General features: G+C 45.4%; 1 protein-coding gene across 13 annotated transcripts in view; it reads right to left on the bottom strand.

Annotated features, from left to right (window-relative positions):
• The window catches only part of DOCK9 (dedicator of cytokinesis 9), a 270,233-nt gene that overhangs the window by 127,950 nt on the left and 117,105 nt on the right, over nt 1-25,178 (bottom strand). For all 13 annotated transcript variants that reach the window (XM_043477992.1, XM_043477995.1, XM_043478000.1 and 10 more), the window contains exon 2: nt 17,902-18,018. In XM_043477992.1, the coding sequence (XP_043333927.1) occupies nt 17,902-18,018 (117 nt within the window). The remainder of the gene's footprint in view (nt 1-17,901; nt 18,019-25,178) is intronic.

The following is a 25,178-nucleotide window of genomic DNA, read 5'->3' as shown; positions in this document are numbered from 1 at the left end:
TGGAGTTTCAGCTTCAGCATCTGTCCTTCCAATGAACACCCAGGACTGATCTCCTTTAGGATGGACTGGTTGGATCTCCTTGCAGTCCAAAGGACTCTCAAGAGTCTTCTCCAACACCATAGTTCAAAAGCATCAATTCTTCGGTGCTCAGCTTTCTTCACAGTCCAACTCTCACATCCATACATGACCACTGGAAAAACCATAGCCTTAACTAGAGGGACCTTTGTTGGCAAAGTAATGTCTCTGCTTTTTAATATGCTATCTAGGTTGGTCATATCTTTCCTTCCAAGGAGTAAGCATCTTAATTTCATGGCTGCAATCACCATCTGCAGTGATTTTGGAGCCCAAAAAGATAAAGTCTGACACTGTTTCCACTGTTTCCCCATCTACTTCCCATGAAGTGATGGGACCAGATGCCATGATCTTAGTTTTCTGAATGTTGAGCTTTAAGCCAACTTTTTCACTCTCCTCTTTCACTTTCATCAAGAAGCTTTTTAGTTCCTCTTCACTTTCTGCCATAAGGGTGGTGTCATCTGCATATCTGAGGTTATTGATATTTCTCCTGGAAATCTTGATTCCAGCTTGTGTTTCCTCCAGGCCAGTGTTTCTCATGATGTACTCTGCATAGAAGTTAAATAAGCAGGGTGACAATATACAGCCTTGATGTACTCCTTTTCCTATTTGGAACCAGTCTGTTGTTACATGTCCAGTTCTAACTGTTGCTTCCTGACCTGCATGTAGGTTTCTCAAGAGGCAAGTCAGGTGGTCTGGTATTCCCATGTCTTTCAGAATTTTCCACAATTTATTGTGATCCACACAGTCAAAGGCTTTGGCACAGTCAATAAAGCAGAAATAGATGTTTTTCTGGAACTCTCTTGCTTTTTCGATGATCCAGCAGATGTTGGCAATTTGATCTCTGGTTCCTCTGCCTCTTCTAAAACCAACTTGAACATCTGGAAGTTCACGGAACACATATTGCTGAAGCCTGGCTTGGAGAATTTTGAGCAATACTTTACTAGCATGTGAGATGAGTGCAACTGTGTGGTAGTTTGAGCATTCTTTGGGATTGCCTTTCTTTGGGATTAGAATGAAAACTGACCTTTTCCAGTCCTGTGGCCACTGCTCAGTTTTCCAACTCAGTATCTCCATTACTATCCTGCAAATAGCTTCACCAGTACCATTTTTCTAAATTCCATTTATATGCTTTAAAATCCAATAGTTTTCTCTTTCTGACTTACTTCACTCTGTATAATAGACCCTAAGTTCATCTACCTCATTAAAACTGACTCAAATATGTTTCTTTCTATGGCTGAGTAATATCCCACTGTATGCATGTACCTCAGCTTCTTTATCTATTCATTAGTTGATGGACATCTAGGTTTCTTCCCTGTCTTAGCTACTGTAAATAGTGCTGCAATGAACACTGGGGTACAAGTGTCTTTTTCAACCTTCTCAGGGTATACAAGGCATACATTTTTTAATAATCTTATTTCTTGCCCATATTTTGCCCCTGTTGTGTCCACTTCACCTATATTCACTCTTTGCTTGCACTGTGTCTATCTTTGAAAGTAATTAAATTCAACTTTTAGAATAAGCCTCCTTTAGGCTAAAGGAAGGGAAGGGAGGAACTCTGTTCTCTACCTAAGTCCTTTACAGGTGAATTGTTTTTCATTCAGCCTCCTCCAGGAGGGCTTTTCAACACCCTGGCTCTTGGTTTCTTTGTGGAAGTCACAAATGGTGACCCTTATTATATACCTGGTTCCATGAAAAGCCACACAGATGAGTGACAGTAAGCACTGGAGGCATAATCTATTCCAAAAGCTTCAAAGTCACACAGTACAGGAGATTCTCAAAAGTGTTAAGAATCAGGTAAAATAAAGAAATTACTTATACTTCAAAGGAGGACATATTCTATATCCTCACTTACTGTGTCCTTATCTTGATTTATTTGGTTCTATCAAGATTTTTAAAAAATTAATTGCCAGACTTTTAAAATGTTCATGAAATAACTCAGGTCAAGAAATAGGACTTTTAGGGTCATTTCTGGCCCAATCCCCATCACATCAGGAAGAAAGAAAATTTACTATAGAATTTTCCCAGTGGAATTAACAACATGAGAAACTTTAATTATGTGACACTTTTCCAAATACTCCTTTAAGGTGAGAAATAGGAAATGAACCTCTTTTTTTTTTAATTGTACATCAAAGTGCCATTACGCTCTCACTTTAAAAAGAAAGTAACTTTAATCATTAAAGACAGACTTGAGAGAGCATTGGGCATAATTAAACCAATCATCCATGTGTTTATAACCACCCACCATACCAAAAATGTGTAGGAAAGAAGAACACAGAATCACAGGCTGGAAAGAGAGAAAGAGCAGGGGAGTCTAAATCCGACAGGGAGGAGGAGAGAACGGCAGGAAGACGTGCACTGAGGCCACGATGCTTCAGCTGAACTGCACAGGATGAGTACAAGTTGTGTTCAGTACGGAAAGGAAGAGAAATGTGAAGATAACCCTACCCTTAGAAAGTCAAAATAAACAAAATCAAGTCATAACAGATGAGATTAACTCTTTGTATACATACAAAAAACAAATGCATTTAGTCTTAAAATTAAAAAACATATCCTATGCCAAAAGAATGCCTAGAACTCTTTAGGCTTGAAGTACACGACTGTAAAACTGCACCAACTTATAGCTTAGTCAATGGTTTTAATGAGGAAAGAATGGGCCAACAGAAAGAACTGGGCTTGTATGACCAGAGCACTTCTGTCAGTGTCTTTATTACCATCTAACAGGAAAGACTGGGATGCCCCAGGGGACTCCAGGACTTGGCTCCACTGAGGAGTCACTGTTTGATGCCACCAGTTGCCAAGGTCTTTCCACTTGTTGCCTCTGCTTTGAGTCTAGTCTCACCAAGTCACCTGTCTATTATAATTCCCATGTCAACTCTCCTGATCAGAGAACACAAAGTCAATGAATGTATTCTGATCTGCTTATTAATTCTAGTTCTCAGTGAATTGAAGTGAAAGTGAAGGGAAGTGAAAGTCGCTCAGTCATGCCCGACTCTTTGTGACCCCATGGACTATATGGTCCATGGAATTCTCCAGGCCAGAATACTGGAGTGGGTAGCTGTTCCCTTCTCCAGGGGATCTTTCAACCGAGGGATGGAACCCAGGTCTCCGGCAGTGCAGGAGGATTCTTTACCAGCTGAGTTACCAGGGAAGCCCACTAGTCTTCAGCGCACAGTATCAAATGGTATTCTGGTTTGTTCTCTCGTAGAGTAAGCTGCTACAAGTCATTTCCACTGAGCCCATACAACTCTGGTCATACCAGCCCAAACCCAGTCTCCGGGCTTTGAATGTCGAGATCTGAACCCAGACCTTGGTGACCTTATAAACCACTCCTCCCGAAGCACCCTCTGCTAGCTCGTCAATCTCTGACTCCATTATCCAAAACTCTTCTGCAGGCACATGTCCTCCTTTCCCCTTCCATCCAGACTCTGGGTTCCTTTGAGGGCAGAAGACGTATCTTTCTATCTGCTAAGTACTTAATAAATATTTCAAGAAATGAATGGATAAAACAGTCAACAGAGATAGAAATAGGAGCCTACCAATAATCATCCATTACTTGCAGCTTTCCTCCCTATTATTTCAAAAAGTCCTCTGGTCCATTATGGGAACTGATAAGGGAAGACTGCTGCACAAGTAAGTAAATGCTCTATTTTAATTTCTCCATATATTTTATGTATGAAAAGTCACATTCAGGTAATAGTCTATTGCATGTCAAATCGACTCACATTAAATTTCTGTGGTTTCATTCCAAATCAATATCTGATTTCTACTCAATGAAGACTAAAATTCATCTCAAAAATGAGCTTAGTTCTCTTTTTCATTGCTGTGGTATTTTTTCCCACTCACTAAAATCATATTCCTGCTAAAAAACAGGTCTGTAGCCACTTCTACTAAGAAGTCAATGTACAAGGGGTGCATGTGTGCTAAGTTGCTTAGGTCATGTCCGACTCTTTTGTGACCCCATGGACTGTAGCCCACCAGGCTCCTCTGTCCATGTGATTCTCCAGGCAAGAATACTGGAGTGGGTTGCCACTTCCTCCTTCAGGGGATCTTCCCAATCCAGGGATCAAAACCCATACATGTCTCTTATGTCTCTTGCATTGGCAGGGGTGGTTCTTTATCACTAGTGCCACCTGGAAAGCCACAGGTGGCCCCTTTTTCTACTAAAAAAGCTACAAGTCTTTTTTGTGCAAGGGGTAGGGTGAAAAAAAATTACACACTATGAAGTGTGATAAGATCTGAAAATTGAACCTAAACATAGTTAGCATTTCAGACAACCTTTGGGATATAAATCTAATAGCACAAAATACAATTTAAAAATAAAAGCCTTCTTCCAGCTACTATAATAGATTAAATCACTTCTAGTCGATACTGTTACTTAGGTTAAATACGGGCAGTGCTTGACGCACAGAAAGCCTTAATCACCTTGGCCAAGCATAGGCATGAATCTTATGAGACCTTTCACAAAATTTTAAGACTAATTGAAAAGGAAACTTATTAGGACTGCAAGAGGAGGAGGAAAAGGTGAAGTCCTCTTCCAAAGGACTTACATAACCATGCATGAACACCTGAGAGCCTTTATTGGATTTTTTTTTAAAGCAGTATTTTCTTAAGTCTTTATTGAAACCTTTACAATACTGACTTTTTATGTTTCGGTTTTGGGGCCACAAGACACGTGGGATCCTTAGCTCCTTGACCAGGGATCGAACTCGCACCCCCTGTGTTGGAGGGTGAAGTCTTAACCTCTGGACAAACAGGGAAGTCCCTGAACTTTTTTTTCAATGGAGTGAAATGATAAAATGCTGAGGTACCTCCCAGACCCCAATAGGAAGGTTACATTTTACGACTATCGCCACATCTAGTTTGGAAGGCCAAATTTCAAATAGAAACTTTTTTTATTTTATATATTTCTTTTCTCTCTTGGCTGAAATGATTCCTTCCAAAACCTGGGGTCACTTGAATGGCTATGAGCCACATACAGAAAGTGGGATGCTTAGCCCAAGGAAGCAAGGCCCCTGCAGGGAACCATGTTTCCTCACCTGGGCCCCAGCCCAGGCTTCCTGGCATCTTCTGCTCCTCTGCTTCACCACTCACTGATCTTCCCTGATGGCCTGCCATGGCCCTGCTTCTTTAGCTTCAACTTGGAATCCCTCTTACTAATGAATTTCCTGCCCCCAACCTGGCCAGGACTCCGTCTTTCCTCCACCAGTGCGGGCTAACATGCTACCCTGACCCCACTGAAGCCGGGATGCCAAGGCGCTCGTGTTTCAAACCGCAAGCAATGTGAGGCGCATAATTTAATTAAACTTCCTATGGAAGAATTTGAGAAGTGATCTTGGAAAGAGGTTGGACTTGAGGGCCAGGAAACCTGAGTTCTCGTCTGAGCTCTGCCTCTAATTAACTGTATGGTCTTGAAGTTTTAACCTTCCACATCCAAGGTTTTCTAGGATCTCCAGGTTTCCTTTGTGGTTTAAAAGCTCCACAGTTCCATGGAATTCTAAGTCTCTCTCTCCACAAATGATTTATTATCTGAGCACTACGAATTTCTCTCTGAGAAACTAAAAACTTAAAAACGTCCACAAAAGAGATGAATGTTTTTTTTGATTTTCAGTCATATTATCCCACTTATTTTCTTAAAGAAAGGAAGTTTTAATGTGTTTTTATGAAAGGAATTGGATTACAAGGAGGGGAGATTCACTGTGTTGACTTAAATACAGGCTGTTAGTATTAACAAAGACGTTCTTTTGTATCATTATTTCTTTACTTTTCTAATCCTCTCAATTTGTAGGGCATCAGATTTTTTAATTAATCGTTTTACAATGGGCATTAAACAACCCTCTACATTCCTGGTGGGAAGTAGGCATATCTCTTGGGTGTTTAAAATATCATTATTTTATAGGACTTCAATTAAGACTGAAACAAAAGGCCCGCCCTCCCCCTGGGACACAGGAACAATGAGTTGGAGACAAGATCCCAGAGAAGTGGGTGGGCTGGAACCCGAGCCAGCTAAGCGGATCCACAAAGACTCTCCCCATCTCTGGGTTCAAAGGAGCACAGTGCTGGGAGTGTCCGCCCTGAGAGAGAAAAACAAACGTCACTGGCAGCCCAGGAGGGAGTGTGGGGCTCAGAGCCGGCTCCTCCGGTGTCCTCAGCAGAACAACCTCAAAGGAAGGCGGGGCCCTAGTGCACCAGATGAGACAGAGTTAGAAGAGGTGCAGAGGGTCCTCCCTGGCAACCAGTCAGCAGGGATGGCTACAGAGAGACAGAAGGGAATACCTAGGCTCCTGCTGTCTTTAAGATGGATCTTGGGGCCTGGGGATGGCCTGAAGTCAGAGGAGAGGGCCCCAGGCCCACTCTGACCAACTGCTGGACAGTTCGGCCCACTAGGCCCCCCACCAGGCCTCAAGCTCTGTCAGCTTCAACCCACCCCCAGGCTAAGATGTGGACTATTTTAGCAGGCAACCCCTCCTGTCTGTAATCCCAAATAAAGCAAGTGTGTGTGTGTGTGTGTGTGTGTGTGTGTGTGTGTGAGAGAGAGAGAGAGAGATCAGTCACTAAGTTGTGTCCGATTCTTTGTGACCCCGTGGAATGTAGCCCACCAGGCCCCTCTGTCCATGAGATTCTCCAGGCAAGAATACTGGAGTGGGTTGCCATTTCCTCCTCCAGAGGATCTTTCCGACCCAGGGACTGAACTCGTGTCTTTTACATCTCCTGCACTGGCAGGCAGGTTCTTGACCACTAGTGCCCCCTGGGAAGCACCTGTGTTTATTATTATGTTTTCATTTTCTTAGCAGAGCTAGCCCTTCACATGCATTTGCCGGAGAACGAGTACTCTGGTCTACCAGGAGCAAGGCACCCTTGGAGTTGGGGTGGGAGAGGCCAGGGTTCTGTGAAGGGAGGCAAGTGGGTGTGTTAGAAACGAAAGCCCAGGCGGGCTGAGTGCCCAGGTGAGCGTCACTGGGGCCCAGCCCCTCTCCCTCGCTAAACAGTTAAACCCTGGGTTGAATTTCTATTGTGGTCAGCTGGGCCAAGTGGATTTTCAACTATCCCCCGCTAGCGAGACAGGGCCCAACACCTACTTCCTTTCGTTTCTGGGTCCCTGCGACTCTGCTAGAGATGCCCCCTTGGATGCATCTGTCAGTGCACTAAAATGTTTCGAATCCAGCGCGGCATTAGAACTCCCTTTGGACGAGGCTGGGGACTTCGCTGCCACGTACTGGGCATAGCAGTAATGGAACCTTTCCAGATATCTGGCAGAGGCATTTGTTTCAGAGCAGATGACTCGCTTTTGAGAGGATTCAGTCCCAAGCTAGGCTGGAAACTAAAATTCACCCAGGGCGTTCCCCACATCTCACTGCGGAGATCATGGTTTGGCTGCTGACCCACAGTGTTCCATGAAGATCAGACAAGTCCACTTCCAGGGAGGCAGTTTCCTGAGGATTTTCAGTGTTTAATTCACTAATAATCAAGGAAACAAACAAAGCACTGGGACCAGACAAGGGTCCGGAGAAAGATTTCCATTTAGGTTTCTAGAGGAATTTAAACAAACAAACAAAAAAGACAAGCTCCCAGGATTTCCCTGGCGGTCCAGTGTTAAGACTCCACCTTCCAGGCTGAGGGATGTGCGTTCGATCCCCGGTCAGAGAGCTAAGATCCCACATGCCTCACAGCCAAAAAAACAGAACAAAAAACAGAAGTAATATTGTAACAGATCCAATGAAGACTTTTAAAATGGCCCACATCAAAAACAAACAAACAAGAACAAAACGTCCAAGAAATGAACTAAAACATTACAAGGACAAGCCTGATATGGACAGAGAAGTGGACATCTCTGCCTCTGACAGCTCCTCTTTACCAGCCCCTGCACGGCCCCCGAGCTTCCATCTTTTAAACGTCTCTGTTCCCTCACAGTGTCACCTTGTGGCTTCAAGGCCTTTCCTTGCTGTCCATTGCCATGACAACACACGATTTAGGGGGCTCTTGTGTGAATGTGGGTGTTCACTGGAAGGACTGATGTTGAAGCCGAAACTCCAATACTGTGGCCACCTGATGCGAAGAGCTGACTCACTGGAAAAGACCCTGATGCTGGGAAAGATTGGGCAGGAGGAGAAGGGGACGACAGAGGATGAGATGGCTGGATGGCATCACCGACTCAGTGGACATGGGTTTGGGTGGACTCCGGGAGTTGGTGATGGACAGGGAGGCCTGGCGTGCTGCGGTTCATGGGGTTGCAAAGAGTTGGACACGAGTGAGCGACTGAACTGAACTGTGTGATCCTCAGTGTGCACCCTCCCCGACAGGTAGGCCCACCTTCCTTCTGCCAGCCCTCTGAACAGATGTCAGTCATCTTTCTAAAACTCTCATCCATAGCATCAATAACTCAGCTAAAATTCTTTCAGTGACCCCCTCACTGCCATCAGAATAAACTGCAGACTGCTCAGCATAACCTAAGACCTTTGGTGACCAGCAGTACCGACTTTCCCGGACTCTCCTCCCACCCTTCTCCCACCCTCCAGCACACAAGCTACTTCTCACTCCCTAAGGCACCCGCCCCCTCTGCCTGGCTGGTGGAGCTGCTCACTCCCACCTCCTGCAGCACGCAGCTAGCGATTCTACTGAAGTGACTCAAGAAGCCTTGCTGTATCGCCTACCAGACTCAAGAACTGCAGACTGTGCTAGTCATTTTTGCTTCTCCAACACCTTTAATAACATAAATGTCTGGGCGAATGGGTCATTGGGACTTTTAAACGGAGGCTGTCTTGTTTAGTTGTAAGATCACTTGAGGTGGACTCCCCTGGTGGTACAGTAGCTAAGAATCTGCCTGCCAATGCAGGGGGCACAGGTTCAATCGCTGGTCTGGGAAGATCCCACGTGCCCAGAGCAACTAAGCCTGTGTGCCACAACCGCTGAGCCTGTGCTCCTAGAGCTGTGGCTCCTGAAGCCTGTGTGCCTGAAGCCTGCGCTCTGCAACAGGAGTAGCCCCCGCTCGACACAACCAGAGAAAGACTGTGCACGGCAACGAAGACTCGGTACAGCCAAAAATAAATAATTTCTTTTAAAAAAAGAAAGATCACTTGAGGCTCCAAATGAGACACTGTCTTAGCAACTGGTGAGACATCAAGTAGCTCTGTCACTGCAAAATGTCCTGTTGCTTAAAGTGTCAGATATGTACATTTATAAATGTCAGCAGACCTTTGAGAGGCATAAAAATTTCATTCTGCTACCTTGCAACGCAACCCCCCCCCCAAGATTATATATGACATAACAGCTTATTCAAGTGCAGTAACTTGAATTCTAACTAAGTTAAATGTTCAGAACACTTAGTGACCGGACTCATCAATTAAGTTCAGTTTTTAGAGACATGGGGGGTTGGTATTACAAAGAGGCTGGTTTTTAATCACTTCTTAAGTATCACTGCACAGGTGAGGATGGAGAGACAGAGGGTACCCAGAAGACCAGGAGCAGCCATGCAGCCATTCAGGGAATGAGTGGCAGGGCCAGCTTCCCCACGAGTAAGGGGCTCAGCCTGCTCTCCACATTGTATGACTTTGCAACTAAAAACTGCCACACTCAAAAATAAAGCGATGCTACTAGAGGAGAGGAAGCAGGCTCCGATAAGCACCCTGGTCACTCAACCCCCTCCATGCTGCCTGGAGGACGCTGGTCAGGGTGTAGAGAGAGCTTCCGTGAATGGTGCTACCTCTATGGATTCTCATACATCTAATGAGAACCCACATTTTAGGGCAAATGTGCCCTCTGAATTACAGAGGGTTAAGAAAAGTGAATTTTAGGAAGGTTTATCACTTACCAAAATACCCAGATTACTAACAGACAAATTGGGGCTAAAATCTAGAACCAGATGACTATATCTCAGGTCGTACCCCTACCCTGGTGCCTAGTGAAGTGAAATGTGAAAGTCACTCAGTCGTGTCCGACTCTTTGTGATCCCATGGAATTCTCCAGGCCAGAATACTGGAGTGGGTAGCCTTTCCCTTCTCCAGGGGATCTTCCCAATCCAGGGATCGAACCAAGGTCTCCCACATAGCAGGCAGATTCTTTACCAGCTGAGACACAAGGGAAGCCCAAGAATACTGGTGTGGGTAGCTCTTCCCTTCTCCAGGGGATTTTCCTGGCCCAGGAATCAAACCGGGGTCTCCTGCATTGCAGGCGGATTCTTTATGAGCTGAGCTACCAGGGAAGGGGAAGGAGGAAGGAAAGAAACTGTGACCTGATATGGGGAAGACACTGCTTCAGTGATGGACTACCAGATTCATCCAATACCTTTCATTCTACCTGAGAAAATCAAATCTTAGACTTACTTATGCAGGTAACATTGTGAGTGTGTGTGTGTGTTTTATTTCATCTAGTTATTTATGTAGGTAATCTCAACTCCCTGCTCGATCATAAGTTTTCCTAAGCACCGCATAGTGTTTCTAACAAAAATCATGCCATACACTGCCTGCGTGGTGGGGGGTGGGGGCGGGGGGAAGCTACTGCCTCACCAAGCTGTCTTGAGGAAAACTGAAGAAGATGTCTGAAGTGCTAGGTAAACAGAGAGATCAACCTGACAGATGTTTCCTCTAAGGGTTTCTGCAGGTGGTGCTGCAGCTCCCAGGGCCGCCCAGCTGCTGGGGCAGCGTCACCCCACCTTCTGTGTGAATGCCCCAGCTCCCTAACAGAACGCAGAACACACATCATCACATCCCCGAGAGCTGCCCACGGGAGCGCAGCGCCGGCCCCACTCCGCTGAGGGATGGGCCTTCCCTTCCGGGAACGGAGCATGGGACCCAGAGGGGCGCCGGGGGGCAGTGAGGAGGACCGGAGCACCCACCTGGGCGCCATGTCAGCTGGACCGCGCTGGGTACAGCCAGATGGCCCAGAAGCAGGTGGAGGGCCTGGCAGTGGGCGAGGGATCCACCGAGGAGCAAGGGTTGGAGGGAGGCCTGCGGGAGGTGGGGGAGAGCTGGGTGAAGAGTGCACGGGGCAGAGGGAACTGCCTGAGAAGAGGCCCTGGGGCAGGAGGCTGCCAGGGAGGCCAGCGGGGCTGCCCCAGAGAGCGGGCCAGAGGCAGTGACTGATAAGAACACCATAAGCCAGAGGAAGACGTCACTGAGGCCTCTGAACACAGGCGTGAGGTGATCGGACCTGCCGATCACTTACTTTTTAAAAGATCACCCTGGCTGTGCTATTAGGACAGACAGGAAGGGGGCAAGGACAGGACCTGGAAGACCTGACCGGATTAACCAAGGTAAGAAAGGATGAGGGCTGCATGGTTACAGCAGTGAGGGGATGACCTGCCGCTACGCCCTCCCCATCCCCTGCCCTTCCGAACACTCCCCTGGGCTGTTCTTCACCAGGCCAGCCTGACATTCCCTCCCTCCCTCCCTCAGCCCGATCCGCCTCTCAATTTCTCTAATACCCAATCCTCTCCTCCCATTCAGAGACAGAACTCTCCCTCCTTCCTGAACTCTTCCTGTAAAGACCCTTCATTCCATCCCCACAGATTCCTCTAAAGAGCCCTTGCTTCCAAATACATCCTCCCATAACTTCCATCTTCGGCCTCTTCCTCACTCCTGGGCTTCCCTTCCTAGCTTGTTCTCTCATTTCCCCAATCCTGATCAAAACCTCCTGTTACTGTTCTGAGTCACGAGGATTCCTTCTCTCTGCTACCATTCAACACTGACCTCCGGGCTCCGCTCAGTCAATTCTTCAGTCCCAGTAGGAAACGACCATCCTAGGCAACGATGCCTAGGATGCTTATTCATTGGAACGACACGCCTATTCATTGGAAGGACTGATGCTGAAGCCAAAGCTCTAATAATACTTCAGCCACCTGATGCAAAGAGCTGACTCATTAGAAAAGACCCTGATGCTGGGAAAGACTGAAGGTGGGAGGAGAAGGGGACAACAGAGGATGAGATGGTTGGATGGCATCACCGACTCAATGGACATGAGTTTGGGTAAACTCCGGGAGATGGGGAAGGACAGGGAAGCCTGGCATGGGGCAGTCCATGGGGTCACAAAGAGTCGGACACGACTGAGTGGCTGAACAAGAACGAAGACAACAGCGCCCTGGTTATCAGCACCGAGGACCACTCTCCCACCTCAGCGGCAGGAATGCGGGGCCACTGGCTCTTTCTGCCTGCCTTCTTCAACGCCCTCTCGCTGCCTTCCAGGGCCCCTCACTTTCCTGGTCCTTCTCCCACTTTCTGTCTGATTCTCACCTCCCTTCCTCCTAGGTGAAGGTGCTCCCTGAGATCCAGTCCCTTGAGGGCACCCTCAAGTTCTTGGCCCCTCTGACTGCTGTCTCATATTTCTGTGGGTGAGCCCAGATCAGTAACCCTGGCTTGGCTCTTAGGCTGGACTTCTGCATTTCCAACCACTAAGGGTGTCCCAGGTGGCACTAGTGGTAAAGAACCTGCCTGCCAATGCAGGAGACATAAGAGATGTAGGTTTGATCCCTGGGTTAGGAAGAGCCCCTGGAGAAGGGCATGGAAACCCACTCCAGTATCCTTGCCTGGAGAACCCCGTGGACAGAGGAGCCTGGCGGACTACAATCCATAGGGCTGCAAATAGTCAGACGCAACAGAAGCGACTTAGCAGGCACACAAGCACAAAGGACTCAGCACCTGGACATCCCACTATCTTAAATTTCCAAAAACAAATTTCCATGGGATTCAAACTGTCATGATACTAGTCACATTCTCCTTCTCATTATTAAGATTAATTCAGTAGCTCCTTTCCTAAGTTTTGAGCAATTCAAAAGCAAGAACCCTGTCTGAGCCCTGTGCACAAGCAGTTAACTATAAACTATATGCTAAATAAATATACTCTTCAACTCAGCTGATCGGTGCTGTCCAAAAAAATAAGCTCTTCTTTTTAAGACAGACCTGTCACCATTTTCCATTAAAGGCATTACTTGACGTAGAATTAAAATCTTTATCTCCTAAGGGTCTGGACAATGTCAATTCAGAAACATTATTTATCCAGGTTTTCAGGTAGGTTCAATCCTCGACATGAACTAATATCCCAGAAACCACAATGCTCACAGAAATGGACCTCATTGACCACTGAATGCAGACTAATAAAAATTTTAAGGAATTTTATCAAAAGAGCACTTTCCAATAAAAAGCCCAAAACAAAGTATTGAGATTACTTTTTGGCAGCATATAATAAAAAATGAGGACAAAACACCATGGATAAAAAAAAGTTCTTTTCAAAAGGACAGATAGGAAATGAGATGAGGGACGTCCAGGCCCTTTGTAAGTAGTGGGGCCTGGTTTCCTTTTTAGGTCAGTGGTTTGTAGATCTTTATCAGTCTCATGTAAGCTGAAGAGGAAAAGAAACAGAGGAAAAATAAAGATCAGGATGTTATTTAAAGGAAAATGAATTAACCACATTTTTTTGATACAATGCTGAGAACACTCTAGGATTCTCCTGTAACTAAACATTTCCAAAAGTGAACATTTCTAGAGCTGCCAGTTATTAATAATTTTCCCATCTTCCCTTTTAAATTTTTTTGTTTAAGAGATCTGACATTGATGATACGCCCTGAAATGTCAATTGAATGAGCACCAGAGGGTCATGCTTTGCCCTGACTTCTCATATAGCTTCTGGAAGACAACAATTTCAGATCTGTATGGCACAAAAATCTCATAACAACCTGCTCTTTTTTTTTTATCCATTGTGGCATAATATTCGTAACATAAAATTTACATCTCAACCATTTTTAAGAGTACAATTCAGTAGCATTAAGAACATCCTCCATCATGCACAGGGCTCTTTTCATCTTGGGGAATTGAAACACTGTACCCATTAAACAGTTACCTCCCTTTATCTCCTGGCAACCACCATTTCACTTTCTGTCTTGATAAACTGACTATTCTAGGTATCTCGTATAAGTGGAATCATACAATATTTGTTCCTTTTTGACTCATTTCAATTAGCATAATGCCTCAAAGTTCATCCATGTTGTAGCATGTGTCGGAATTTCCTTCCTTTTTAAGGGTAAATAATATTCCATTGTGCATATACATGCAATTTGTTTACCCATTCTCCTATCGATGGACTCATGGGTTTTTTTCTGCCTTTTGGCTACTATGAATAATCCTGCTAGGAACGTGGGATGTACAAGTAGTTCTTTGAGTCACTGCTGTCAATTCTTTTGGGTATATCCTCAGAAATGGAATACGACCTAATCTTTTCATATCTTTCTTAGAAACTTTATGCCTCGTTAGTTTATGTCTGACACCAAAGCCTGATGTCTGGAGGTCAAAGAGGCACCAGCAGAGTACCTGGGCCTTCCTCAAGGCCACAGTCTGAGTGGAGACACTTGAAGACAGAAAGCATGAGAAGCCATTACTGAAAAGCTCTAGACAATGTACTTAGGTGTTCATGTACACAGAGCAGACTGTAAGTACTAGAAGAACAAAGAGAAGATGGAAAAAATCACTGTGGACTTGAACAGCTTCAGAAGACATGGAATCTGAAGTGGCCTCATGGGTGAGAACATTCTAGAAGGTTGGGAAAGAAGAGACGATATTGCTGGGGAGGAGAACCAGGACTCCAGGGCAGACACAGAGTAGAATGACCCCAAAGCACCAGAGTCTGATTCTGAAAACACAAGTGTAGTCAGCTAGAGAAGGCTGTCTCAGCTTCGGCATTCCTGCCCTAATCTTGGCAGATAAAACTTAATAAATATTCTGACAGCTGAGAATTGTCTTTTTGAAATTCACATTGACTTCCTGTCTCTCGGGATTTTTTGTTTTAAACACTCTTCTCCCACCTTAGACAAGTAGATCCAACAACAAATCTTCTCTCCACAAGGTTCATTCTCAGACATCCTTAGGGACTGACCAATACCAACACAGGTCTACATGTGACCTGTACAAATGTATCATTACTATACACACCTACAGTTTAGTAAATTATCATTCTGAATATATTTGACAGAATTTCACACCAAATTCTATTATCTTAATAGATAACTAATACTGTTTAACTGGAAAGTGTAGGATTACAACTCAACCCCATTATGCGTTTTGCTCACTAGCTGACCTGTTTCCTAACCAACTTGCTACCTTGATTTCACATGAAGAAAATACTTGCCCCAGTCTAATTTGTTCTCTCTGCCTCTAATAATATGATAATAATTCTGCCCTCATTCTGCCTAAAAATGCAGGGACAGACAGAAGAAATCCATGACATCCCTAAGACACTTCACTGGATCAACTAACTACATAGTCATAAAAGCACTGAGACAATTTAGCAAGAAAGCACATCACCTTCCCAGACTAGGATACAGGAGGACTCCTAGAGAAAAACAACAGCATACAAACCTCCATGTGGCCCATAGCAATGACTGTGATGGGGACCAAAGCTGAAATTCAAGCTCCTTAATCTTTGAAAAAGCTTCCCCTAAACAGAACTTAACACTCTTCATTCAATCTTGGCTAGCAAAATGTCAATGAGTTCTTTGCTGTTTCTAGAATATTTGTGTCTGGTATCCCCAGAAAAGGTGTTACAGGTGAAAGGAAAAAAGGAGTTTTTCTCAAAGTTTTAATCATCTGTTTCTAAAACTGCTTAAACATCCAGGTTCTTTGTTGGTGAGATAAAAAAATGAAATTCAATTAAGTGTATCTTATTTCTGGGGTTGGTTTGCTTCTGAAGCAACTGGATCTCCAGTTTTCAAATAAAATTTTTCATTCTAGGCTGCAAAACTAGAAATAACTTTGTTACTCTAACTGACACTAAGAAGAATAGATACTAATACTTCATGCTCAGAGAAACTTGAGATAACCTTTAGCTTCCTCAGAGCACAGTACAGGAAAAATATGTCAACACGAAGTCTAATTTGTAATCATCTGATTTAACTCATGTTAACAAATCTGTTGCCAAAATCACAGAGGAAAGACTGCATTCTGAGGTTTCCATTTATTCATCCTTTAGTTGGGTAACCTATTCTTGTAATGAAGTTTTCAAGGGCACTGTATTTTGGGGCATGATTTGAAACCATTTATCAGTGGAACATCCCACTAATGCCCAATTTCATTTCTGTGGCATTCCTAATTTTTCACGAAAGAACTGAAGAATCATCATTTTCTCCGCAAGTATCTCTCACAAGTTTGAACAAGTGAATATTTGTGAAAATTCTCACCTTCGTTGTAAACTGGAAGGTCTTAAGTTTGGTGGGGGAAAAAAAAACTTCAAGGAATATGATTTGATGATTGTTATTAACATGGCAGTTTCCAAAGACAGTTGAATACATAGAGAACTGTATATATAGCAAGTGATGTTCTGGGGAGTGGGATTAAAAAGAAGGTGGAGGGGAGGCTTTTTAATGTCAAATGTTTCAATAGGGCCTGCTTATTTGTTTGTTACAAGCATATACTAGTTTTTAAAATTAAACAACAAAGAATCAAGAAAGCTTCAAAAAAAAAGGCGGGGGGGGGGCGGGGGCGGGTAGTTTAATTCAGGACAGACAGGTCTCGGATGATAACGGCATCAGGTAGAGAAGAAGGAAGCTCCAAGGTTAAATCCCAGGAGAGCAAGGGCAGTAACTGGAGTCTCCAACGGATGGATGTGGCTCCAGGCTGCCAAGCATCTAAGGCGACTGGGGTTCCATCACTCCTCACTGGCCTGGAAGCTGTTGTGGGTCACTGAGCGCAGGACAGCCTGAAAAGCTGCAAGCAGCCATCTAAAGAGCCGCTCATAGCAAAAGCTATGCTGAGTCCCCTGCCAGCAGCTACTGAGCTCCCAGAAGCAGCACCTGTCACTGCGTCAGTGGGGTACATGTTAGGACGTTCTGGACGTCAGGACCCCCAGACTCTTCTCAGCGAGCCCACGCGCAGTCAGGGCCTCTCTCCAGGCAGTTTCCCAAAGTGACAGCTTAAAATGACGCCTGACAAAACCTTCCACCACTTCTGAGCCAATCCCATCCTGAAGACTCCAAGGCACTGGGCAAAAATCCCTAAAATCCTCTTCAAACAAATTCCCTAAGATGTAGGAGGCACTTGCGTCTACAGAATTAGCCCAGACTATGGACAGGGAAGTCTGGCGTGGTGCAGTCCATGGGGTCTCAAAAGTCGAACACAACTGAGCGATTGAACTGATAGCACTTCTATTCAAGATAAAAGATAAATGCTTGGGAAAACATTTGTGTTATATATGCATGTGTGTTTTATGCATATGAATATGCACATATTCACATATATACACACATGTAACATATAGTCATATCTGTGTGTACACACACACACACATAACACATATATGTAAAAAATACCAATAAAAAATCAAGTCATGAGGGAATGCTTGGAACAAGATTATGGCAATAACTTTTCTCTCTTAAATAGCATCTCTTCTTTTCATCTTTTTAATTCCCTAAATGAACTAACCCAACAAAAAACCAAGAGACAGAAAAGAACTGTTTGTGATGAACATTGGGGTGCACGTGTCTCTTTCAGATCTGGTTTCCAAGGTGTGTATGCCCAGAAGTGGGATTGCTGGGTCATGTGGCAGTTCTATTTCCAGTTTTTTTAAGAAATCTCCACACTGTTCTCCACAGGGGCTGTACTAGTTTGCATTCCCACCAACAGTGTAAGAGGGTTCAGGCCTGGTGCCCTGGGAAGACTCAGAGGGATCGGGTAGAGAGGGAGGTGGGAGGGGGGATCGGGATGGGGAATACATGTAAATCCACGGCTGATTCATGTCAATATATGACAAAACCCACTACAATATTGTAAAGTAATTAGCCTCCAACTAATAAAAATAAATGAGAAAAAAAAAACTGTTTGTATAGCTCTACCGCACAGTGCTATTTACCCTTACCTGAAAGTCATCATAAGGGAAGAGCAGCATCTCCCGTAGACAGTCGTTCAGGATCTGTGTCTTCTTCTGGACGATGACATTTTCATAGTCCAGCGGCTCAATCAGCTTTGGCTTGGCCTGGAAGGTGAAGAGATAAGCAATTGAAACACCTACAGGTAAGCGCAACTTCTCAAGACTGAAGAACTTTATAAATCCTGCATGCATGCATGAGCACTCAGTCGTGTCCGACTCTTTGTGACCCCTAACTGTAGCCCGCCGGGCTCCTCTGCCCGTGGAGTTTCCCAGGCAAGAATAAACTGGCTGAAGTGGGTTGTCATTTCCTTCTCCAGGGGACCTTCCCGACCCAGGGTTTAAACCGGCATCCCCTGCATTGGTAGGTGGATTCCTTACCGCTGAGCCACCCAGGAAGCCCGAAGTGTAGGTCCCATATCCATCCTACTCTATGTGTTTCTGCATTCTCCAACTTCTCGACAATGAGAGTGTGTCAGCTTTGCTATCAGGAAGAATCAAAAGCAAGAGAAACAACTTGCTTTCAAAAGAACAGAAGACACTTCCTGGTCCTCATGTTTGTTTGGTTATTTAAGTACAAAGGAGGCCATGGGGTTTGGTGGAACTTCCAGTCACGTCTTGGGTCACCCCTGGCTAGGTCGGTCTCCTTCTAAGCCTTAAGCTTTGCCAGAGCCACCCTGCTTAGGGGTCTAACCATGATCTGGCAATGACGGCCAGTGGCTCCAGCCATGACCATCTCTTCTTGGCCCTGGACTTAAAACATCCACAGAGCTCAATATTTTATAAAAAACTTTGTGAAACTCTTCTCTGAGTCTCAAAATAGCCCTGTCTAATCTGATCTATCTACCTACTTACATATGCAACACCAAAATATAGAGAAATATGAGCGGGACTAAAACCAGGCCAGTAAGGGGGCGGGGGGGAAGTACTTAAACTAGGCCTTGTGGCTGAGCCCCAGGGGTAGGGGTGGCCATCCCTAGCATGCACTAATCAGAAGAATGAGGCAATGAGCTGGAGAGAATATGCCTTTTCTAGCCATTCCCAAAGTTAGTAAAATATCTCATCTAGTTCCAGTCATTGCGACAGTGTTTAGTGATCACTTCCCACATGCAAGGCACTAACTGGGCTAACTCAACGGTAAAGATACATATTCAACTAATTATAGCACAGTATGCCAAGTGCTAAAGAAATGCATGTGTATGCATGCACACACACACAGTTATCAGAAATAAATTCATTATGTCAATAAATCCTTTACTGCAATATTATTTCTGAAACTATTTATAAAAACATCTGACATATACAATTTCAACAAATGCTCTATATAGTAAAATGTCAATTCATATATAGGAAAAATACTAAAGATATCCAGTATATGGCAACTAGATTAGGAATTGTGACTGAAACTGCCATGGGTTCCTCAAATCTGTATCCTTTCCATCCAAATAGAGTTGGACTACATTTCCCAGCCTCCCCATGGTTGGGTGTGGTCACATGACTGTCTTCTGACCAATGGCACGTGAGTGGAAGGGATGTGACCACTGCCAAGGCTGGCTCATAAAAAGCCTCTGCTATAGACTGCCTGACTGTGTCCTGAAAACCCATGTGTTGTAACCTAATCCTGAAAAACAATGGGATTTCAAAATCGGGCTTTGGGGAGGTGATTAGGTAAAGAGGGTGGAACCCTCATGAACGGGATTAGTGTCCTTATAAGAGAGACCTCCAAAAGCTCTCCTGTCCATTCCACCATGTGAGGACACAGCAAGAAGAGAGCATCCATGAACCAAAGTGGACCCTAGGCAAACACTAAATCTGCCCATGCCTTGATCTTAGACTTCCCAGCCTCCAGATCTGAGAGACAGCCTCTCTCCCCTGCTCCTTCCCTATGCCCCTCTGCCAGCAGCACACAGTGGACCCAGCAGTGGACCCAGGAAGCTGAGAGGAGGGTGCAACCCCAAGATGGAAGGAGTCTGGATCCTGAATCACCCAGCATAAGGCTGCCTGCTTACAACAGGCACTGAAACAGCCTGTGAAGAACTAAAGCATCTACTGTGTTACGCCATGGAAGTTCTCAATTTTCTTAATGAAGCAGTCATCTTGCTCTAATAGAAGTATAAAATGATCATCTTTAATGTCAATTACTTGATTTAAGTAGACTCTACAAAATATGCTGAGAAAAAAAAAAACAGTGCCCAAATAAGTGCACAATAATTATAAAAGTACATGTTTATGGATGGAGATTAAAAATACACACAATCCAAAAAAGTAAAGCTATCTTGTGAAAAGTGTAGGTAGTTTCTTCCTTCAAAATATTTGTAATTTTAAACTGTTTTTACATTTAAAAGAGGTCCAAAAAAGATTTGAAAGTGAAAGTGAAAGTCACTCAGTTTGTGTTCGACTCTTTGCAACCCCATGGACTATACAGTCCATGGAATTCTTCAGGCCAGAATACTGAAGTGGGTAGTTATTTTCAAGTAAGAATTGCCACAGAAAATGAAAGTGTTCTCCAAAGTATGTTAATTCAACTTAAATCATTTCCTCCTTTATTTCAGTTTGTTATGCTGTATATAGTAATCAGTATACAGGTGCTTGTTGGCAAAATGGATGTTAATTGTCCACATTCAAATAAGTGATGTGTTTCCTGTCCATGGACCAATACAGACAATATGTTTACATTTTAAGTGCATTTAATGACAGCTCTCACCATTTGACTGAACTTGGACTTCTTAAATCTTTCATAAGTGAAAACTATCAACATAGTCATAAATCACTTTTGCTGTTTAGCACACCAACTAATGCTTTTGTTAATGAGGTTAGTTATTGTTTTCCCCTGAAGGTATCTTGGCAGTATTTAATGTAATGTTGTAGGTATTAAGACTACCTTGCTTCTGTGGGCTGCTGTTAACTTTCAAGGTGTTTTCACACAGATGATCACACTTAATCCACTGTTAAATTAATTAAACACAGAGGCCATCAGGTGCTTCTAATGCCATAGGTGGCTGCCTATGTAAGCAAATGGAAATGTAAGCCTGTAAATACCTCAAGGTTATGAAATCAAAACACTAAGGACAACCCAGCACAAACAGCCAACTAGGCTCTGTGCTGGAGCCAGTCGATAGTTCTTTCCTTTGCTTCTGCGCTTATTTTTACAGGAGAAGTCTCTCCCCAGCTCCTACCATCAGAGCACTCCCAACCTCTGGGAATTGGGTATTGCTCAATTCGAATTTATTTTTGCTCAAACCAACTCTTGAAATGTTTAATATGCCTCAGGCTATCCTTTAACACCACGAAGAGGTAGACGTGAAAACATCACTCCATTCAACTGAGCCCCAGAACCGAGGATCACGAGTTGAGCTCACGGCCTGACGCTGACCGCCACCCAGTAGCCAGCAGACAGGATAAGAACACAGTCTCCCATCGGTCAGAACTCTTCCTTCCGCAGGCTGCCTTGTGAAGGGTCAGTGCTCACCAAAGCTCGACCACGGTACAGTGTGTTTATAAGCCAACCTTTCTGTTACAAGACGGATGGTGCGTGTGAATCAGGAAATTTCATAGGAGAATGGCAAAGTTTCAATGCCTACCTCTCAGGGAAGAGTTAGAAATACAGGAAATCTCAGGGAAGAATAACAAGTCTTCTGTGGTCTCCAGGACTGGGAAGAGTTGACACGTGTACACACCCTTAAGTTGTTCAATGAAATGACTCCTGGAGACTTGACTGGGCGGAGGTTTTCAACAACTGCACGGGGCACCGTCCCCGACAGAGCCACTGACTCCAAGGGAAAGGGGCCAGAGGAGGGCCACTCACCTGCCACCTAAGTTAAGAACAAGGCAGAAAGCTCTCGATTCAAACACGGATAGCTGGCACAGTGCCTGCCTCCCACACGTGGCTTTTAGGAGGAGGGAAGAAAGAAACCATCAGAGGATGAAGGCTGAGAGTGAAGACTGGTGAAGAAAGACAGGAAAAGGGCCAAGATGGAGATGGGGGAGAGGAAGAGACACAGGTGACAGCCACCTAGGGGGTGGAGGAAGTAGAAGACGCAGAGATGGAGGAAACATAAGGGCAAGATAAAGACAGCAACGGAAGACACACAGAAATGACAGAGAGGGACTTGGGAGACGCGACAGGGCTAGTATCTACCAAGCTGTGGGTTAAGAGCACAATTGCCTATTTTCCACTCCTCTTTAAACTGATGATTCACTGGTTACAGCTGTTCACTGTTCTTCAGCTCCACTAAGCTTTTCCAGCTGGTCACATGTGTTTTTTTTTTGGGGGGGGGACCTCAGCCTCGCAGAGTAGGAAGCTGGCTTGCAGTATCACTGGTAACAGAAAACGACACACAAACAGCAAAATGATTCAATGGACAGGAGTCTGAGTAAACTCCGGGAGTTGGTGATGGACAGGGAAGGCTGGCGTGCTGCAGTCCATGGGGTCGCAAAGAGTCGGACACGACTGAGCGACTGCACTGAACAGCTAAACGAGATTAAGTTAATTACCAGACAGCCAGACTCCTGGTTCAGAAGAAAGAGGCTTAGCGCAGAGCTCGCTCACGACCTTGGCTTTAAAGCCATCTCGACACCCCTAAGCTCAGTGTGTTTCCTGGTGACATGACTCGAGAGAGTTGGACTGCACCCCACAGTCCTGCAGTTCTTGCAACTGCCCGGCCACGAGGCCAAAGAAAGACCCCGGAGTCGGCGACAGAGAAAATCAACGATGTACTGGACGGGGACTCTTACAAGTCAGAGGCCAAGGTCGTGGAGTGGCATCCCACCACGTACAGCTGACGGGAGGCAGGACACGACCACAATCTTCACTACAAGGGGGAGGGCTGGCTATCAGTGACGGCGGGGCCTGATGTCAGAAGGGCTCCCCGGGTGCCAGGGGAGCAGCTAGAACACACGCCCTGCAGCTCTCTGGACTGGAAGTCACAGTGAGGACCGCTGTTTCCTACTGATGACTGTGCACACTGGAGCCCGTCTAGACTCAGGACTAGGACAGTCACTAGCTGAGGGGTGTGGGGGATCGGGCCAATCACACAGGGCATTACTGATTAAACTTCCAGCTTAAGCTGGGGAGGCAACCATGCAGATAAAATAAGGCTGAGGCAGTGCTGGGCCAAGCCGGGATGTACAGAGAGCAGGAGTGCGGGCATCTTACGAAGCCTGATTATATGAAGGGCTACTTTGTTTTTTTCAGTTGAGGTATAATTGACATGCCAGTTCTTGATTTATCTTCAAAAGAAATACGTGGGTCCAGAATTACCTAAGTTGATGAATGGCCAACGCTCCTAGGCCATTAGAACTTCCAGGTTTTGGAACTCTGCACATTTACCTGCTTGAATTTTCAATATTCCAGGACACTTGTGTCTCCCTAGGCAGGATGGGGCTCCCCAGCTCCCAAGCCTAGGATGTTTGGAACATGTCCAGTGTGTGACTGTGCTTTCATAGGGTGTAAAAAGTGCAGCTCAAGTCCTTCAGCTTCCTCCCTTGTTTGGAGGTTAAAAGTTCTTATCTGTCAGATGAGCCTAGAGCCTGTTATACAGAGTGAAGTAAGTCAGAAAAACAAACGTCGTTTACTAATGCAAATATGTGGAATCTAGAAAAATGGAATCCCCGTATGGACTGTACCAATGAACCTATTTGCAAGGCAGGAATAGAGACTCATACATAATGTACAGACTTATGGTTATAGTCGGGCAAGAGGAGAACGGCACAAACTGAGAGAGTAGCACTGAAATACACACATTACCATGTGTAAATCAGACAGCGAGTGGGAAGCTGCCGTGTGACAGGGAGCTCAGCCTGCTGCTCTGTGATGACCTAGAGGGGCGGCATGGGGTGGGAGGGAGGTTCAAGAAGGTGGGGACCTGTGCATACCTATGGCCGATTCATGCTAATGTGTGGCAGAAACCAATACGATGTTGTAAAGCAATTATCCTCCCACTAAAAATAAATACTTTTTTTTTTTAAAAAAGTCCTTTTGTATGAACATTCATTTCTCGGTTACTGTGAAATCAGATAGGGAGAGGACTGTGGTGCTTCGAGGCCACAACAGTCTACCACAGTGGTTCTCAAAGCGGGGTCCGGGGAACAGCACCATCAGCATCACCTGGGAAGCTGATACAGATGTAAATTCTGAGGCCTCATCCCAAGCTTGAATCAGAAGCTCCAGGAGCGGGGACCAACCATCCTAGAAGAAGCTCTCACAGGGATCCTGAAGGACACCTGGACTACCATGATGGCCCAGGAACTGTGCTGGAATTGGTCAGTTCAGGGATGAACACGGAACAAGACCATGCTGAGATCCTTAATCTCCCTGAGGAGGACCCCCTTGAGACCGAAGGCCCCTCCCCTCAGAAATGTATATACACAGTACTTTCCAAAATTTTTACCTAGTTTGGGGCGGAGGGAGGGCTGCCCTTCCCTGGAGACTAGCTATATGGAACTGAGAAAAAGAAACCCTGGAGGGTGGGAGAGGCAGGCTCGTAAACACCTAATTTAGTTTAGTGAGAGGTGCAGGCAGACGTTGATGCAGAGCTAAAAGTAGAGATGGCACCAACTGCCGTCCATGGGCTGTGAGATCGCCTCACTTCACCAAGGAAGTGCTGCCTCACGAGGGCTGAGGGAAGAATGAGAATTCTTCAGGAGGGCAAGGGTTTGAACTCCTTGACTTGACCACACAGCCCTCCTTGGGCAGGTGGATACGTGGGTTCCAGTGGCGTCTCTAACCCGGGGGCCCAGGACACAGGCAGTGTGGCTGTCACTCCCCACACCGACCCACCTGTCGCGATCCTACAGCCCTTTGCAGCGGTCCACAGAGGCTTTATTTTAGCAGCAGAATCGTTGCTTAAAAAAAACAAATCTGACACAGGCAGAGCTGCCAAGAAAGTAAGAGGAGGGTTGCTCTAGCCCTGGGGCAGGCAGCGCGTGGCCACATAACGGGGGCACCACCTCAGCCCGTTAGAAGGCAGCCTGTCCCTTCTCTGACCACTGCGGCCGGGTCAGGAGCAGTCCTAAGGCTGCAGTTGCTTCAGCCGTGCATTGAAATGACCCATGGACAGCTCGTCTCCCCCACTGTTAGCACCCGGGGATGGGGCCGGGTCTCCTTGTCTCTACGCCCCCTCGGCATGGAGTGCAGGACCCAGAGACACGTGACAGCTTAATGCCCTGCCCTTGCACAGCCCCTCTCCAGGCCCCACATCCCTGCTGAGCTTGACTGGTGCTTGGCATCTTGGTTAGGAAGATTTACAAGAACACGGCTCATTACGTCA

The sequence above is a fragment of the Cervus canadensis genome, chromosome 9 (assembly GCF_019320065.1).
Source record: "Cervus canadensis isolate Bull #8, Minnesota chromosome 9, ASM1932006v1, whole genome shotgun sequence".
NCBI lineage: Eukaryota > Metazoa > Chordata > Mammalia > Artiodactyla > Cervidae > Cervus > Cervus canadensis.
This window is presented reverse-complemented; position numbering and strand designations above follow the sequence as displayed.